This window comes from Trichosurus vulpecula, chromosome 3 (assembly GCF_011100635.1).
Source record: "Trichosurus vulpecula isolate mTriVul1 chromosome 3, mTriVul1.pri, whole genome shotgun sequence".
Classification (NCBI taxonomy): domain Eukaryota; kingdom Metazoa; phylum Chordata; class Mammalia; order Diprotodontia; family Phalangeridae; genus Trichosurus; species Trichosurus vulpecula.
This window is the reverse complement of record NC_050575.1, coordinates 295773809-295793125: the sequence shown is the minus strand read 5'-3', so window position 1 is coordinate 295793125 and position 19317 is coordinate 295773809. Positions and strand designations below refer to the sequence as shown.

General features: G+C 46.7%; 1 protein-coding gene across 1 annotated transcript; it reads right to left on the bottom strand.

Moving 5' to 3' along the window:
- Positions 1–5177: 5177 nt before the first annotated feature.
- On the bottom strand, positions 5178–18117 carry LGI3 (leucine rich repeat LGI family member 3). The gene is made up of 8 exons (XM_036748383.1): positions 17505–18117; positions 15400–15471; positions 13292–13363; positions 12472–12543; positions 12215–12286; positions 8942–9111; positions 8429–8593; positions 5178–7476 (listed from the first exon to the last, which is right to left on the bottom strand). The coding sequence occupies exons 1-8, from the start codon at positions 17711–17713 to the stop codon at positions 6659–6661; spliced, it is 1650 nt and encodes a 549-aa protein (XP_036604278.1). The 5' UTR covers positions 17714–18117; the 3' UTR covers positions 5178–6658.
- Positions 18118–19317: the final 1200 nt, after the last annotated feature.

Below are 19317 nucleotides of genomic sequence, written 5' to 3'. Positions count from 1 at the left end.
CCATCAAATTGATCTCTTTAAAACACAGATCTGAACGTGGTGCTTCCCTACTCAAAAATCTTCAGTTGTTCCTGGTTGGCTCTAGGATAACATATGAACTTCTTAGCCTAGCATTTAAATCCTTCTACAATCTGCTCCCCACCTTCCTTTCTGACCTTATTTCATATTGCTTTTCTTCCTGTACCTTCTGTTCCAAAATTGCTACTCCTTGGGCACAGCAGAACTTGTCCTTTTCTCTGGGCTTTTGTACAAGCTTCTTTCCCATGCCTGGAATACACTCCCTCTACACCACTGCCTTAGTAGAATACCTACTTTCCTTCAACGCACAGCTCAGATAACCTAAATAAAGCCTTTCTTTATCCACCTAAAGCAATCAATGCTCTCTCCTTTATTTTGTACCTTGTACTTAACTGCGTACCAGCTACATCCCCTAGCTGAATGCAATCTCCTTGATGGGAGGGGCTCTTTGGTCTTTGTATCTTCAGCTCCCAGAAAAGTGCCTTGCCTATATTAGGCAAATAATAAATTTTTGTTAATTAGATTTAAACTGAATTGTATATAGAAACAGAGGCTCCATCAGAAACTGGGCCTTAAGCAAGCATCTCACAAAGTTGCCCAAGAGGTATCATGGAGACCAAATTGATAAGACTTGGCCAGTTGCTTAGATAGGGGAGAAAGGAAGGGAGAGTAAAGAGTTGAGGATGACTCTAAGATGATGTCCTGCATGAAAATAGGGAAATCAGGAAGAAGGAGGGGTGAGTTGAGGGGGAAACATCGGTTCTGTAGGGACAGTGAAGAGAGGGCAGGGCCTGGAGTCAGAACGACTCATCTTCCTGAATTCAAATCCGGCCTCAGGCACTTACTAGCTGTGTGACCCTGGGCAAGTCACTTCACCTTGGTTGCCTCCTTTCCTCATCTGTCAAATGAGGGGGAGAAGGCAATGGCAAACCACTCCAGTATCTTTGCCAAGAAAACCCCAAAAGAGTCAAACACGACTGAGCAACAGCAGCAACAACATGGGTTCCGTGCCAAGATCTTTGCCTAGGAAGGAACAGTACAAAAATGACAAAACAGGGAGTTGAAACCCAAGATAAGTAGGGAGATAATAAGAGCATTTGTTTGCCCTCGATGAGTTCAAGTCATCTGGCCCAGATGAGCTACATTCCAAAGTACTGAATGAGCCAACAGATGTGATTGCTGACCCAGCATCGACGACCTTTGTAAAGACTGTGAACAATGAGGGAGATGCCGCAATGCTCGGCAAGGCAAGTGTCCCAATTTTAGAAAGAAGAGTAGAAAATTCAGGCTGAGAACTATTGGCCAGAGAGTTTGACTTCTTCTATTTCTGGAAAAGTTCTGGAATAGATTACAAAAGGGATATCTAGGGAACATTTAGAAAAGGAAATGGTAGAGAGACAGTCTGGCTCCATCAAGGTCAATCCAGAAAAACTTTGTTTCCTTCTTTGATAGAACTACTAGATGGGCAGATCAGCAGGGTGAGATAGACAGAATTTGACGAGATTTTAGAAAAACATTTGACAAAGTCTCTCGCACAATTCTTGTTCACAAGATGAAGAGGTGTGGTAGATTCGGATCTGGTTAAGTGGCCAAATGAAAAAGTGGTCATTAAAGTTGGTTCAATGGGTGGCTAAGTGGTATGGTGGATAGAGCAGCAGCCCTGGAATTAGGAAGACCTGAGTTGAAATCCAGTCACAGACACTTACTAGCTGCATGACCCTGAGTAAGTCATTTAACCCAATTGCCTCAAAAAAAAAGTTGGTTGAATGTCATCTTAACCTTGAACTTTTTCTTGGCAGGAAGCCTAGGAGGGGCTATGCTTGACTATGTACTATTTAATATTTTAAAAAAATTAATGTCCTAAATAAAGGTATAGATTTTTGTTGTTGCCATTGAGTCATTGCAGTGGTATGCAACTTCTTTATAGCCCCATTTGGGGTTTTCTTGGCAAAGATACTGGAGTGGTTTGCCATTTCCTTCTCCAACTCATTTTGCAGATAGAGAAACTGAGGTAAACAGAGTTAAGTGAATTGCCCAGGGTCATACAGCTAGTAAGTTTCTGAGGCCAGATTTGAACTCAGGAAGATGATTCCAAGCCCAGTGCTCTCTCCAGGAAGCCACCTAACTGCTGCAAAGGCATAGATTACATTTATCAGGTTTGTAGATCACACTAAGGAGAGATAACTAACCTGTTAGATAATAATCAGGATCCAAAATTATCTTGTCAGGTTAGAATAGTGAGCCTAGTTTGAAAAGATGAAATTTAATAGAGATAAGTGTAAAGCCTCATAATTACGTTCCAAGAAATCAACTTCACACGGGGAGGGAATGATTCAATAATACTGAGTCTGCAGCTAAAACTGAACAGGAGACTTGAGAGTGGGAGATCCCCTCGGACTGTAAAGGAACTACTATGGAGAAGAAACCAGCCATCCCCACCAGCCAATGGCCACTAATGGGGCAGGCAAGCCAGAAGCACCAAGGCACCTTCAGAAACTTACTAGCTGTATGACCCTGGGCAATTCACTTAACTCTGTTTGCCTCAGTTTCTCCATCTTAAGGAGGAGACAGGAGGTAGCATGTGCTAGGCAGGTAAAACCACTACTATTACCTTAACCACTCTCTCCCTTCAGACCCTGATGGAGACAGCCCAGGACCTTGCACTCAAGACCCTTGAGAATAGATCATTGGACCTTTTCATCTGACTTGAAGCCTTCCATAGCTTCTAGCTTAATGTCATCAACCAGCATCCTAGGAAGAGAACCCTTTGGAGATGAAGCCTGACACCTGCTCCTGCAGGTGCTACAGCCATAGCTACTGAATATTCAGAAAAGAAATTTCTTGCCATCAAATCCTTGGCACTGTCAAATGGTTCAACACTAGAGACTGATCATTTCATCAGTGGAAATGACATTAGAAAAGAGACATTGCCGTCTGCCTTGCTGCTGCATCCTGATGGCCATCAGACCTTTTCATACAATTTGAAAACTTCCATAGATGTTGCCTCTGCCTTTAGAATGTGAGTTTTTTTTTTTACAAATCAATTTATTTCTTTTTAGTTTTCAACATTCACTTCCATAAATTTTAAATTTTCTCTGCCTCTCTCCCCTCCCCCCTCTGCAAGAAGGAGTGCAATCCAATATAGGCTGTACGTATACATAGAATGTGAGTTTTTGAGAGCAGGGACAATTTTACTTTTCTATTTGCATGCCCATTGCCTAGCAGAATGCTTTGCACATAGTAAGTGCTTAATAAATGCTTCATTTATTTATTTTAAAAAACCTAATTGCTTAGCAGAATGCCTTGCACATAGTACGTGATTAATACATTTTTTATTTATTTTAAAAACCTATTGCTTAGCAGAATGTTTTGCACACAGTAAGTGCTGAATAAATGCTTTATTTATTCATCCAAAAAACCTAATTGTCTCAGGCTACGTTGAGAGAGGTATCGTAGCGTTCAGAAGGTGACAGTCCCACTGTGCTCTGCCCTGGAGTATGGTGTTCAGTTCTGGGGACTATGTTTTAGGAAAGAGATTGGAAAGCTAGAGTGCATCCAGAGGAGTGTGGCTAGGATGAAGAAGAGTCTTAAAATCAAGCCTTATGAGGACCAGTTGAGAGAACCAGAGATATTTAGCCTAGAGATGTTTTAGTTTGGATGTAAGGAAGGCATCACCTCTGTCCTCAAGTTGAAAAGCTGTTGATTGGAAGAGTGAATAGATTCATTCTGTTTGGTCCCAGAGGACAACAAGATGGAGATTTAGACAGGACATAAGGAAAAAGGAATTTCATAACAATTTTTGTTGTTGTTGAGTCATGTCCGATTCATTGTGACCCCATCTGGGGTTTTCTTGGCAGGGATACTAAAGTGGTTTGCCATTTCCTTCTCCAGTTCATTTTATAGATGAGGAACTGAGGCAAACAGGGTGAAATGACTTGCCCAAGGTCACACAGCTAGTGAGTGTCTGAGGCTGGACTTGAACTCAGGAAGATGAGTCTTCCTGATTCCAAGCCCAGTGCTTCACCACCTAGCTGCCCTCATAACAATTAACACTATTCAAAAGGGGAATGAGTTGTCTCAGGAAGTAATGGGTTCCTCTTCACTAAAAAATATCAAGCACATGTTGGATTCCACCTGTTGGGGGTGTTGTAGAAGGGATTTTTGTTCAGTGATGGATTGGATTAGATGCCCTATGAGGCCCCTTCCAACTCCAACATTCTGTGATCCTGTTTTGGAAATCCCCTTGTCAGCCCTATGGACTGACCCATACCATGGTTCCTTACCTGCTCCCTGCCCAGCACCCTAGTCTGGGGCAGGAAGCCTATGGCCTCAAGGCCACATGTGGCCCTCTAGGTCCTCAAATGGAGTCCTTTAACTTGGATTCAGACAAAGGGCCGCACTTGAAGACATAGACAGCCATCTCTAAATCTATGATTCTTTGAGAAAGGGCCACGGAAGTGTCTAATAGAACCCTGGGGTTCTGGGTCATGACTTTGATTTTGTACATGTTGAGTCTGAAATAGTGGCACAAAACCCAAGTAGACACAAATGCCACCTGATGCCAATTTTGTCTTTGCCATGGACTCCTTCCCTGTTCTCGCCTTCATGAAATGACAGTGTTGACAAGATTGAGCTCCGAGGTCCCTTCTTGGTGGAATGAGTCTTACTTCTAATGAGGCCTTCCTCAGGGCTCCAAGCTTTGTTCTCAGTTCTAGGATGTCCCCGGACCTGCTGGGATTTCCTGACAGCCAAACACCTTCCCCATATTTCACCCTGCTAGCTGGTGCTCTGCATGTGCTATCTCCAGAACGGAAATAACCTTGACTTGTGACTCAATCCCAGGTCTTGTGAATCACTCATGTTCACCACCACCCCCGTTCCCCACCCCCACCCCACACTTCCACCCCACCCCAACTCCCCCACTTCCATGACAGGGGTACACATGAACTTCTAACCCCAGAACCGACTGCTTTCTGGAAGACTCCCATTTGGAAAATCAAGAGGTGGACTGGACCTGGGTCTGAAAGACTGAGGTGGGAGGAAAGGCTGCCCAGACCCCCCTGCAAGGAATGCTTATTGATGTGATGGGCAGCACACGCTGGTCCTGGCACGGCCTTGGACAAAGTGCCTTTGAGCCTTTGGAAATTAAACAGGAGACATGGGAAAAGGTGAGGGGTTTTATTGGAAGAAAGAAGTGAATCCGAGCTTTACACCTGAGCCATAGGGATGGATATTATAGGCTCCGTGGGGTCTCAGTAGCGGACAGCCCCCTCCCTCTTTTCACCACAGCCCACCCCTTGGTTCTTCATATACAAAGTGCCCAGAAGGTGGCAGCAGAAGCTTATCGCCTAGGTACCCTCACCTTCAAGCTGGTATCACAAGGCTGCTAGCTCACACCTGGTCTTCCCCAAAGGGCACTGGTGTGTCTGGGAGACATTCTGAAAGGCTGTGTGTAAATTTGCAGTTAGTGGCAGGGGATCCACATGGAGCCCCAGGAAATCCCCAGGGTAGCTTGGACCCTCTGGGTGCTAGGGGCCTGTAAGCAAATGGATACGAGTGCCCCATCTGCCAACGTTGCCCCCTCCTACCCGGGGCAGCTCAGGATAAACAGATGGGCAGGCTCAAGGGTGAGGACAGATTGGTATGGAGCCAAGATGGAATCAGTGCCCTGCTACCAGGCTCTTAGTCATCTTCTGCCCCCAGGCAGGAGGGAATCCTGAATCTCAGAAAGAGTTGGGGCATGGATCAGCAGCACCAGGGGAGGCCTGGGGTTTATTATTGCTTTTGGTGGGGGTGGGGTGGCTCGAGCTCAAACAGAAGTGCTAGTACCATCTTTATCCTTGCTAACAGTGGGAACAGGCACAGCTGTGTGGGTGAGCAGAGGCAGAATGGGCTATGGTTCCCCAGGGCACTGTAGCTTCACCAGCCCTTTCTCATGGCAGACCAAGGGAGGGAACTGAGGAGAAGCCCTGTTAGATAAAACAGACACTATATGTAGGTGTGTCTATATGCATGGGTTTGTTTGTGTGTGTGTGTGTGTGTGTCCCTATGTACACTCATGTGAACAGAAGCAAAGGCTGGTATGTCTCTTTGGGTGTAACTGGGTGTATGCCTTAGGCTGTGGTGTATGTTTGAAGGGGGAGGCTGACATGGATTCAGACACAGAGCTAAGGGAGGGTTTAGCCACCTGAGAGCAGAAATGCTAACTGTGTTAAATAAATACTCTGAGGCATCAACAGGAAAGCCTGCGAGAGCCAGAGGAAAGCACAGCTAGCCACTTATGGCACAGACACCTGAGAGAGATGAGGACTTCATATGGACTTGTTAATACAAGAAGGGAGTAAGGACAGAAGAGGGCCTGCATATGTCTCCTGTGTGCATTTTCTATATGCTTGGGAATGCATATCAATGTGTTAGGTGTGTTTCATGTGTACGTATGTTTAGGTCAGTTCTTACAAATCAGACATGTACTATTACATGTTACCATGTGTTTCCTATGTGCACATGCATGTTTCTGGGGTGTATACATTTGTATGCATGTATGAACACTGGTTACATGTGTCATCACATGGTTACATACTGACTACAAAGGACCTCTTGGCATCTTCCAGAGAAAAATCTCAGCACACACAGCATCTCCCTAGGCACTAAGATCTACCACAACATGGCGGTACACCAGGGTCTGCCCCTTGAAACTAGGTGCCAACAGCAGCTGGGCATCACCAGCTGGCATGTAACAGAAGGCCCGAGGGGCCTGTACTGCCAGCTCCTGGAAACGGACAAACTTCTGCCGACCTTCGTCCCACTGATAGATCTGGGTGAAGGAGAAGTCGCTGCCCAGGGCCAGGTAACGCCGTTCACCCACGAGGAAGGGCTGCAGTGCCAGGGAACCTCGAGACGGCAGTGCCTGCACCTCAGAGAACCGGGTGCCTTCCCAGCGCAGGATCTTAGAGTCGCCGATGTACCGGCTGAGGCAGAGATAGCTGTCTCGGCCGGCACGGAAGTGTTTGACTGCTTGGGCATCAGGGACCTGGGACACCTCGCCTTGTGCCACAAATTGCTTCTGGGTTCTGCTCCACTGGTAGATGACGGGAGCCTGGGAGCTGCTGGAAACAATTAACCGAGGCTTGCCCTCGCCATCCACAAACTCCAGGTCGGTGTCCCGGTGCCAGGCGTGCAGGGCTTGGTGGGAGTAAAAGCCGTTCTGGTGCCATCGGTAGAGGCTAGTGGCTCCTGCCTTCGAGCTGTCAGCTATGGCAAAGAACCAGTCGCCTTCAATGCGGAAGGCCTCTAGATCATTGGGCTTCCGAACACGCTCCGGGTCAATATCCTGAAGCTTGTTGAAACGAGTGGTGTTCGGATCCCAGTGGTAAATGTAGGAGCCGCCAAAGAGCTGGGCTGCCACCATGTACAGCTGGCCATCCACCACCAGTGGTTTGCAGTGTACCGCTGAAGGAGCTGTCCGAGGGAAGAAAAAGCAAGGCAGCATTATGGGGGCTATCCCTTTCCTCCTGCCTCTTCACCCCAGCGGTAATCAGGGCATCTTCCCATCCTCCCCAGGTATCCCAGTCCACAGTCATTCTTCTTCCTTCCTTGAACTCCTAAAACAGTTACTGTCCTGATCATCATTACTGTCTCATTCGTGTTGATCTTGTCCCCCCAGACTGAAAACTCCATGAAGTCAAGGACCACGTCTTCTAAGTCTCTGGACTCCCTGAAATGCCTAGCATTGGGCAGGGCATGGAGTAAGTACTCCATAACCATTGGTTGATTTGGTAGATATTTAGGGAGAAGTTAACTGGTCTGGGGAGGAAGGAAGGCTCACACCAAGAAACAAGACCCTTTGTATGAATGCCATACACACTAGGAAACAAAGCAACTATGATTCATTGCATGTCTAGGAAAACCCCATTAGAATGTAAACCCCTTGAGGGCAGGAGTTGCCTTTCTGTGTTTGTTATTGTCCAGCATTTGGACAATGCCTGGTACTTATTAAGTGCTTAACCAATGTTTCTTCATTCATTTTTTCACATACAGATAGGCCTATGTGTGGACACATCTTTAAAAACACACACACACACGCACACACATGCAGGCATGAACTTATATGATTATGCAAAGATAAAACCTTAGGCACACAAGACAAAATCTATCTCCACCCTGGCTGTCCTTTTGCTAGGGATAGGATCTATCACCCTCTTAACAGACGGTGTCTCCCTCTGTTCCTCCTTCTGCCTCAGCACATTAAACACTCACAGTGTTTGTTTAGAGGACAGCCATTTGTTGCTCAAACAGCAATTCTGTCCACAGCCCTCCTTATTGAACCTCAGACCTGTCCCATGGAGAGTCAAGCACGGAGGGCCATCACATGCTGACTGGCACGCTGCTAGGAGGCTGGCTGCCCCCATACCTGGAATTCGGTCAAAGTCACGAAGCTGCCGCTCCACATAGTCCCACTTCAGGATGTTACAGGCACTGGCACTGGGCTGGGCCAGGGCTAAGTAGAGATCGCTGGCATAAAGAAAGGGTTCAGCCGACACCGCGGGGAAGGGCAGAGTCTGGTACAGCACAAAGTCTGCGAGGAGGAGAAGCAGAGCAGGGCAGAGGAGATGTGGAATGCAGCTGAGAGAGGGGTCCATTGGCCCAGGGACAGAGCAGGTGGGGATGGAAGTGGAGGGATGGACTAGAATGGGTTAATGAGAGGAGGGGCAGAGTAAGAGGAAGGGTAGAATAGGGTGAGGCAGGATGAGGGGGAAGGGGGAAGATACATGGAAGAGAGGGGTATCTGGTGGTGACCCAATGCCAGAAGGGTAAAAAATGTGGGGTGTGCCCGATAGAATAGTGCCCGACAGATGCCCAGGGAAGATGCCCGTAGGTAAGGTGGCAGGAAAGGGGCTGTGGTAATCCACAGGCTGTCTCCTACCAGTGGTGATACAGTCGAACTCTCTGAGTGGGAGGTCCTGCACCTTGTGCTCCTGGAATCTGGGAGGGCTAGAGCAGTAGATGGGAGCCACAGTAGTATTGGTGTTCGCCAGCCACTCCACCAACCACTTCACTTTGCAGTCACAGTTCAGTGAGTTGCCCCGAAGGTCCCTGGCCGATGGGAGTGAGGGATTTTTTTTCCTCTTAAGTCTTTTTTTTAAATTATTTTTTATTTTTAGTTTACAACACTCAGTTTCATAAGTTTTTGAGTTCCAAATTTCCTCCCCCTCCTTCTCTCCCCTCCCCTGCCCCCGACAGCATGTAATCTGATGTAGGTTCTACATATATATATATATATGCCTTCACATTAAACTTATTTTCAGGGAGTGAGGGATTTTGGAGGGGAAGAAGGATATTCAGGAGCCTGGCTCAAACCTTCTGCCAAGCAAAGGATCCTCCTAATTCCCCTACCCTTATTTTGTCCTTAGCATCCAGTGCCAAACCAAACCAAACCAAAACAAACCCCTCCCGCCTCAGTTTCATGGATTATTTTCTTGAATGGGGTTGAACTTTTAACAGGGTTCTTTTGGGATTTTCTTAACGGAGACTCAAATCTGTAAAGAATGACAGAACTATAGAGCTGGGACAGCTATTAGGACAGTCCAGCACGGAACTCCCCCCGCCTAGGGGCTGCCTTGGGCTGCTTTGTCATGCCCAGGGTTTATTCAGAGGAATATGGAGTGGAAGTAACCGCTCTTTGTGAAGAGAAACAAAGACTGAAGTAACAACAGTACAAATAGACAAGCATTATCTGTGTGATTTGAGCCCATGGATCCTAGTTCAACTTCCCCGTTTTACAGATGAGTAAACTGACTTGAAAAGGGTATAGGTTCTGGGTTCAAATCCCACTTTTGATACCAATTACCTATATTGCCTTTCAAAAGTCATTGAACCTTACCTGCGCCTCTGTTTCGTCATCTATAAAAGGAAGGGGTTGGACTAGATGTCTCCTGAGGTCCCTTGCAGCTCTAGCTCTGTGATCCCATGAAATTTAGAGAGCTTCGGGAACTTGTTCAAGTTCATGAAAGGAATCCTAAGTAACTGGCATTTTCAGAGTGCTTTACACTGAGCTGGTGGTAGGCTTGGGGCTGGAATCCAGACCTCCCAATCTAGTCCCTTTCTACCTACATCACACGCCATCATTGTCTTCCTCCGTGTCCATGAAGGAGCCGCAGGGAAGTTAGACGTGTCTGTTTCTTAATGACTCAGTGTTGTTTTATAAACATCAATACTATCATGTACTGGGCTGTTACGCAATGCCGTCCTCAGGGCCCTACTGAGGCACAAAAGCCCGGATGATAACAGCTGACATTTTGGGTTTGCCAAATGCTTTACATATGTTGTACTACTCCTGCCCTAACACAATCTGGTGAGGTGGAAGCAGCAGGCATTGATCAGCATTTTACAGTTGAAGAAACTAAGGCTCAGAAAGATTAGATTTGCTCGACAAGTTCTCACAAGCCAAGAAGTGTCAGAGGCAAGATCCAGACCTATGTCCTCCTGACCCTTTGATTATAGCCTGCTGCAGGGATGGGGAACCTGCGACCTCGAGGCCACATGTGATCCTCTAGGTCCTCAAGCATGGCCAGCACATGGGGCCTCGAGGCCACAGGTTCCCCACTCCTAGCCTACTGTCTTCTCTCCGATCCTCCCCAAGACATTCAATCACCCATCTGCTTGCTTTTGCACCAGCCATTCCCTGTGCCTGAGATGCACTCCCTTCTGACCTGTGCCTCCGAGAATCAATCCTTCTCTTCCTTTAATAGGCAGCTCAGGCACCAATTGCTACATGAAGCCTTTCCCAACTGAGTTCGTGCCCTCCCTCCTAAATTCTCTTGTATCTAGCTACTCTGTATACATTTGTATTTACTAGCTATACATACCTTCTGTATATATTTTCATATGTACTCATCTCCCCTGTTAAAATAGGGAAGCAAGCTCCCTCTAGGAAGGGGTTGGTTCATTCTTTGTACTTGGATCTCTAGTGCCTAGCGCAGTGCCTAGCATAGTAGGTGCTTGTTGCTGTTCACTTGTGTCCCACTCTTTGTGACCCTTTTGGTGTTTTCTCTGCAAAGATACCGGATCACTGGATACAAAAATCATTGAGTGGGCACTGCCTCAGTCAAAGTGAGACCTGGTAAAGACCTTCGCTTAAAAAGGCCAAGGTCCCCCAATGCATCTGGGGCCATCTCCAGTCCTGATCTATATCTGGCCACTGGACCCAGATGGCCCTGGAGGAAAAAGTGAGGCTGGTGACTTTGCACAGCCCTCCCTCACTTAAATCCGATTCTCTTGCATGTCTTGGCATCTCCTCTGTGATGTCATGGTCCTCTTTGAGAACAAAAGACAAACAAAAGGAGTGGTTTGCCATTTCCTTCTCCAATTCATTTCACAGATGAGGAAAGGGAGGCAAATGAAGTTAAGTGATTTGTCCAGGTTCACACAGCTAGTAAGTGTCTGAGGCAGGATTTAAACTCAGGTCTTCCTGATCCTAGGCCCAGAGTTCTATCCACTTTGCCACGTAGCTTAATAAACATTTATTCCCTGCCCTTTTCCTGCCCCCACAGGAAATTAAGGGAAATGAAGGTTATTCATACACATTCTTCCCCCCATCATACATTTTAGACAAACCTATTAATGACTTGGGGAATTCTTTGAGACCTTTACGAGCTACTATTTTTAAAATTCTCCTCTTTTAATTCTGTCCCCCAGATCCCAGCACCCACACTTGTCTATTTCTTTAGGTTTTATTATCTGCCCACCCCCCCATCCCCTACCACTCCCCTTAAAGCAGTTCTTAACCTTTTTGTGCCACAGACCTCTTTGGTAGTCTGGTGAAGCTTGTGGACCCCTTCTCTGAAAATGTTTTTAAATGTATTCTATAAAATACATAGGACTACAAAAGAAACTAAAACTAGTTACCTATATACGTGTACATGTGTATATAAAGATGTTATGCAGACATTTTTGTCATTTACCTATGCATGTATCTAGACATATACATATATAGATAACACATATAAGTATATATACATGTCTATATGTATATGTACATTTATATATACATACATGCACACATATGTGTATATATACATACCTCTCTCTCTCTCATTGAAAGACCCCAGGTTAAGAGCGTCTTCCCAAAAGGGGATCTCCCCTCCCAACCAAAAGATCCAAGACAAGATCATAAAAAGAGATGGGAAAAGGGCCTTACAAGTCACTCAAGATGTCCAAGGGTCGGAAGACATCTCTAGGCAGAGTCTGAAGATTATTATTGGCCAATGAGCTGCAAGGGGTAAAAAAAAACAACCTGAGTCACAGTCAAAGTCATCTAGAAGTGATGAGAAAGTCCTCTAGGTTTTGGGATCATTTGGTCCAACTCAACCATTCTGCCTTTTTCTAGCCCTGTTTGTAGGGACCACCAGGCAGTGGTGTGCCCGTGTGCACAAACTTGTGGTGGGTTATACTCACAGGTGTGTCAAAGACTTGAGTCCCCGGAAGGTGAACCTAGACAGTGCCCAGATGTCATTGTTCTCGATGAAGCTACAGAAGATAAGAGATTGGCTCAGCCTGGCATCCTGAATTCAATTTCACCCCTGCTTCTAGCCTGTAATCTTAACCCAAGCCAAACTGCAGTCCAGAGTCTCCAGAAAAGTCTACCACTGAGAGTGCATTGGTAGAGTCCCATTTCCTGGGACCCTCTGGGACCCAGGAAAGCTTTAAAAAAAGGAGTGATGGCTAGGATGTTTTAAGGCAGTTCTTCTCATTTTTTTTTCTGCTTACAGCATAGTATTCTTTGTCATGAAGAATCAAGGCACATTGAACATTTTAAGTTGGTAACAGAGAACAGTTCCTTGGCAGTCATTGCTCCAGACCCATTAGTCAGGCTTCCTCTGTTTACCCTCCCTTTACCTCCCCAGAGCTCTCAGCAAGGGAGGCAACCCCTCACCTCTCTTCCCCTCCCACTGAGTGGCTACTGTGACCTTCCCAAAGCGCAGGCAGCCAAATGCAGCTGGGGGGAGGGCTAGGGATTTTAAAGTACACCTAATGGAAAATCTTGAAGTGATTCTCTCGTTAAGAAACACTGGTTTCACTCTAGTCATGCACATGATAGGGGAATAGATGAAATAATCTCTTGAGGATTTTTCCAGACCTATGTTTCATTGACTTTAGCCCTCTTATCTTCCATTCCCAACTTTTCCCATCCAACCTGCACTCAACCCCACCCAGATCCCAGCTTCCTCCTCCTCCTCCTTTTGTTCCACCCTTTCTCCCTTCTTCTCCCACGCACAGGTACTGCAGATGGGATAGTCCCATGAAAGCATTGTCTCCGATCAGGGTGAACTTGTTGGAATTGAGTAACCTAGAAAAGGAGGCAAAGGAGAAGTTAGGACTCCCAGGGGTGTGCCCATTACCCCAATGCCCCTTCCCAAGTTCTCTGCCTCTCCTCTAAGGTCCTTCCCTACACTTTAGCCACCACTACCCCCCATTCCACCCAGAGTACCAGTCCAGGATTTAATAGGTGACCATCAGGTCAGGTCGTATCAACAACAGTAAGGTACCACCATCAGGTCACTTAAGAACAGTAAGGTACAACTGTGGCAAAATGTATTGTACCAGTTGGTGCTTGGATTTTCTCCTCCCAACCACCACCCAAGGGTAAAAAAAATGGAGAGAGGGTTTAGCTTTCTCCTATCGAAGATGGATGTCTCTGGGTCCTGGGTTTCCCCCACTTTCCTTTCCCCAGCACCTTCCTTTCCTCTTTCCATCTGCTACAATCTAGCACACAACTGAATGATGCTTTGGTATGAGGGGACCATAAAGCACCTTCTCTTGACACTCAGTTAACTCTGCAAAGATTTAAAGAATTAAGGTGGGGGTTCTTATCCCTTTCTGTGTCATGGACTCCTTTTCAAGGTTTTGAAATAATTGTTTTTAAAATAATGGAAGGAAATACCAAATTTAAGCCAGAGGTTAGTGAAAATAAAGATGTAATTATTTTTCCCAGCGAAGTCTATAGAGCCCCTGAAATCTATCCCTGGACCCCCTGGGGTCTGTGGTTGTTCAGTCGTGTCTGACGTGGTCCCGTGGACATTGTCTTTGGGGTTTTCTTGGTGGTTTGCCATTTCCTTTTTCAGTGTGTTCCCATGTTACAGATGAGGAACTGACGCAAATAGGGGCTAAGGGACTTGTTCAAGGTCACACGACTGGCAAGCATCTGAGGTCAGATTTGAAATCAGATCTTCCTGATTCCAGGCTTGGTTTTCTATCTACTACTCCACCTAACTGCCAGGTTAGTAACTACTGGACTACACAGTCCCTTCTAAGTTCTGCTTCTTGGGATAAAAAAAAGTATTCTCCACCTTCTCCCCGCCCCCCACCTGTACCCCCTTTGAGTACAAATCATTTCTCTAGCCAATAGGTATGGTTTATTTTATTTCCTGCCTTCTCTCTTCTAAGCTGTCACTTCTTGCTTCTGAGGCAGCTAGCTAGTGGTTGGACTGGATCAGGAAGCCTGAGTTCGAATTTGTGCTCAGATACTTTCTAGCTGTATAACCCTGAACAAGTTCCTTAACCACTGTTTGCTTCAATTTCTTCAACTGTAAAGTGGGGGTAACAGTACCTACTTTCCAAGGTTGTTATTATGAATCAAATGAGATAATATTTGTAAAATGCTTGACCTATTACAGGCCCTTAATAAAGGCTTGTTTGCTTCCTTCTCTTCATCTGAATTAAATACCTGTCTCTCCTGTGGAAAATGAGTTATTCACACACACATTGCTCCCCACCATGCATTTTGGACAAACCCACTGATGACTTGAGCAACCTTTTGGAAACATTGAACCTCTCTAGGGTTTGTGACCTTTTTTAAAAATATATCTTGATAATTATGTTTTAATATAATTATTTCACTTTGTAATCCTATATATTTTATTTTGTGCATTTAACCACACAGTTCTGAAATAGGATCCTCTGGCTTAAGATGGCCAAAGGCATCCACAACACAAAAAAAAGGTTGAGAACTTCTGCTCTGGGTCCTGACCCCCAGAGCCGTCAATCTCCATACCACCCTATCCTTCCTCCACTCTCCAGACCCAGGCTAAGTTGGTGCCTCTATCAAAGCCCATGTCCTTGTCTGGGTCTTTGGCCCACCCCACTACTGGCTTCTGGTTTAAAATGCTATTCTCATAGCCACCCCCCTCACCAACCCAGCTGAAGAAGCCTGGGCTCTGACCCTACAGATCCCCTCTCTTCGGCTTTCCACCTCAGTTCCTGCTTCCAAGTGGATGCCCCCTTGCTTTTTTGTGATGGCACCTACCAAAGAACCAAAACTACAGCCTCTCCTCAAAATCCCCCAAACCCTAAGGTTTCCTGAGGATAGATAGGACTAGTTCGTACAAGAACTGAAGGAGTGGCAGATGAGAGAAAGCTCCATCCTGGATCTCTGAGAAGGCTGCATTCACCAGCGTCCTGTGGAGAGGCAGTTGGGTCAGAGAGAGAGTGAGCAACAGGAACTATACTGGGGTGGGGTGGTAGAGAGAAGAGGGGGTGGGAAGATTTAGCTTAGTCCCTTACTCCAATGATCAGTTCCTCAGCTTCCCTCAGCCAAGCCCTTCTTTTTCCCTGATGCCACTTTGGGATTTCACTGTATTCATTCACACCTCCCAAAGTTATCCTTTTCTCCCAGACCTCAAACCCTAGTTTCCCTTTCTTGATACCTACACCCTCTCCTAGGGCTACTTAGGTGCAATCCCTCACCCCCACTCCCTTGTGACATTCCTTGGGAAGCTCCTCCGCCCCTCCCAGTAGACTCACCTATGCCCCCCCCATCCTCCCTTATGTGTTCACCCTCTTCTCCCTGCCTCCAAAAATCCTGTGCTCTTAACACCCACACTCATCAGGAAGAAGCTGTTGCATCATCATGAACAAACATTTTCATGCCTACTGTGTACAAGGTCCTACAAGTCCTGTGCTAAGCCCTGGAGATACAAATAATAATAGCTGACATACACACACACACACACACACACATACACATATATACACACACACATATACACACACACACACACACACACATATATATATATATATATATATATATATATATATATGTAAGTGGCCAAAGTGGTGGTGCAGTATAGATCTGCAGTCAAAAATATCTGAATTCAAATGTGACCTCAGACACTCTGTTGTTCTTAGCCAGTCGTGTCCAACTCTTTATGACCCCATTTGGGGTTTTCTCAGCAAAGATACTCTGGAGTGGTTTGCATTTCCTTCTCCAGTTCATTTTACGGATGAGGAAACTGAGGGAACTGGAGTTAAATGACCTACCTAGGATCACACAGCTAGCGTTTGAGGCCAGATTTGAACCAGGAAGGGGAGTTTTTTTGACTCTAGGCCCAGCGCTCTATCTACTGTGCCCCTAGCTGCCCCTAAATACTTACTGGCTACATGACCCAGGGCAAGCCATTTAACCCCTGTCTGCCTCAATTTCATCCTCTGTAAAATGAGGCTAATGATAGCACTTACCTCTTAAGGTTGGGAAATGTTTGTAAAGTGTTTTGCAAAGCTTTAAAGTGATATATATAAATGCTAGTTACTATTAGTTTCATAGCATTTTAAGGCTGAAAAAAACACTTTCTATTATATGATCTCATTTGACCCTCACAACAGGTTATTCTTGCCCTCGTTTTACAGATTACGAGACCAAGACAACCAGAGAAAATGTTGTCTGAGGCTTAGATGTGCCCTCTCTTCTCAAGGAGCTTATACTCTAGACATGCTAGTAGCCAGGGGGTTAATGGTGGTCAGGATTCCAGCTGTAATGCTGGAAGTTCAGACGATAGATGGAGAATGGCTGGTATGTCAGGTTGCACTGACCAACATCAATGTCAAGGAACAGAACAGGGCAAAATGTGGCTGCAATTTCCCTCCCTAGATGCATCACGGTGGGGTTGGTCCCATGGGTGGGCATGCAAGAGGAGCATACACATACATGTTCACCAAAAGAATATACATGCTTATGTGGACACACACTCCTGACTCAGAGGGCCTTGCACATTTGCTCGTGTTTGGTGACAATATACATATTGGATAGATACTCTTGGTTTTTTTTCCCCAGTCATGCTTGCTGGTCCCCTTATATTCATTCACCCAACTTTCAGCAAGCCCTGAAAGGCACTGTGCTGCATCCTGAAGATATAAAGATTTTTGAAATGTCACAACCCTCTGAGAGCTGCTTCCTTGGTATCTACCTCTTGTTTCTGAGGCATTGGGATGACAAGGCATCATGCTTGTCCACCTCTGATGCCAGGCACCTCCTTGGGAAACTCCTGATCCCCTCCCCCCCCAGCCTCACCTATGCTCCCCCCTCTTCATCCCACACCTTTTGCCTGCCCCCAGAAATATGAGGTTCCTAGAACCCCAAGCCTGTGCCTGTTGTTCCCCCATCATCTCTGGTCTTTCCCTCCATTCCCCTCCCCCGTGGCTGGAGCACTCACAGGGAGATGACTTCAGTGGGAAGGTTCTTAGGCACAGCCTTGGAGTCAACGCAGAAGGCAGTGTCCCGGGTACAGGAACAGCTGGGTGGGCATGGGGGAGTCTTGGGGGGCCTCTTGGCATTCCCCAGTAAGACTAGACAGAATCCCAGCAAGGACAGCCCCAGAAGCCGATGCCCAGATCCCTGCGGCAATGCCCACAGTCTCAACATGGCTGCAGCTAGAGATTGCCCCCTCTCACCCTTCGCTCCTCACCCACGGGCAATGCCACCCCGGAGGCTCCAAAGGCCCCCAAAGGATGCCAGCGTCCCAGGCTGGCACCTCCCCTTGCAGCTCGGATCCTTGCCCGGTGGCCGCAGCTGAGAACTCCCAGGCAGCTGGATCCTCCCTCTCTCTCTCTCCCTCAGCCCCCCGCAGCTCAGCAGCCGCTGCTGCTCCTCCTCCTCCCCTCACTCGTTCCCCTCCCCCTCCCCCTGCCCCAAGCTGCGCTCTCCAGATTTCCAGCCTCTCCCTTTTGACAGCGGCTCTGCGCTGCCACGCTGCAGAACCCTTTCCCCTAGCCCGGGAGAAACAAGCAAGGAGTGCGCTGCACTCGGGGACCAGCCCGGCCAGGGGTGGGGTTCGAAGGGACTGCGGCGGGGACAACGCATGGAGGGAGGGCTCTCAGAGTTAGAGAGACAGGAAGGGGGAGGAGGAGGGGGTTGGGAAGGGATCTTGCTGCAGTGTGTGGGAAAGCAGGTGTCTCAGGACTGCGTGCGTGCGTGTGTGTGTGTGCATGTGTGCGCGCGCCTTTGTCCCTCGGTACATACATCTGGGTCTTGCATCTTCTCAAGAGTTTATGCCTGTGCGTACGTGTGTGCACGCTTGTCTTCCCTCTGTGTATACATGTGTACACTCGTGTGCTCTCCTCTGTGCATGTGGGCTTTGTGCATACATGTGCATGTGCATATGTGCATATGTTTGAACATGTCTCTGTGTGTGCACGCAGACACAGGTGTCTGTGTATACGTTTACCTGTCCTGCGAATGGGTTATAAGAACGACTAACGTTTCTATAGCTTCTTTGGTTTACAAACACACAATTCAATGAGACAAGCAGTACAAATATTCATAGCCCCTCTTTGTAGAGGAGGGAATGAGGCTCAAGAGAAATTAGGTGACTTGTCCAGGTTCACACAGCTAGTAAGTACGAGAGTCAAATCAATCAACAAGTATTCGTTGTTGTCTTTATTCTTCGGTCTGGTCCAACTCTTTGGTGACCTTGTGGACTATAGCACACCACTGTTGTCCAGGAGGTTTTCTTGGCAAAGATGCTGGAGTGATTTGCGATTTCCTTTTCCAGTGGAGTAAGGTAAACAGAGGTGAAATGACTTGCCAGGGTCACAAAGCTAGTAAGTGTCCAAGGCTGGATCTGAACTCAGGTCTTCCTGATTCCAAGTCCTGCACTCTAACCACTGAGCTACCTAGCTGCCTCTAACTATATTCCCCCATACCTCTACAGTTTCTACACTCTACAGAGTACTCAGGATGACTTGTGTGAGTGGTTGCTTTGCTTTGTGTGTATGTAACAGGGGCTGAAATAAATGGTGAGGGGGGCATATGTATGTTCATGTGTATGCTGCTGAATAAAATATGCCTTTATTCAATGGGCATGATGAGTGGGTGAGAGGACAGAGTCTTTGCTGTTCAGCACATGTGGAATCTGGAATATTTCTGAACTCCCACCTCCCCCAAAAAAGCCAGCTAGTGGTTTTACTAAAGCCAAAGGTTCTCATAGCTGGGGACCAGCTTGCCTGAGTAAACAATATTTTCTCCCT

Bases quoted from the DNA above. Each gene is read 5' to 3' on its own strand.
- LGI3 (XM_036748383.1), bottom strand. From the start codon at position 17,713: ATGTTGAGACTGTGGGCATTGCCGCAGGGATCTGGGCATCGGCTTCTG. The intron at 15,472-17,504 runs GTGAGTGCTCCA...GCCTCTCCACAG, and splicing joins CCCACTGAAGTCATCTCCCT to GACGCTGGTGAATGCAGCCT. The intron at 12,287-12,471 runs GTGAGTATAACC...TACCCCTTGCAG, and splicing joins CTCAAGTCTTTGACACACCT to CTCATTGGCCAATAATAATC.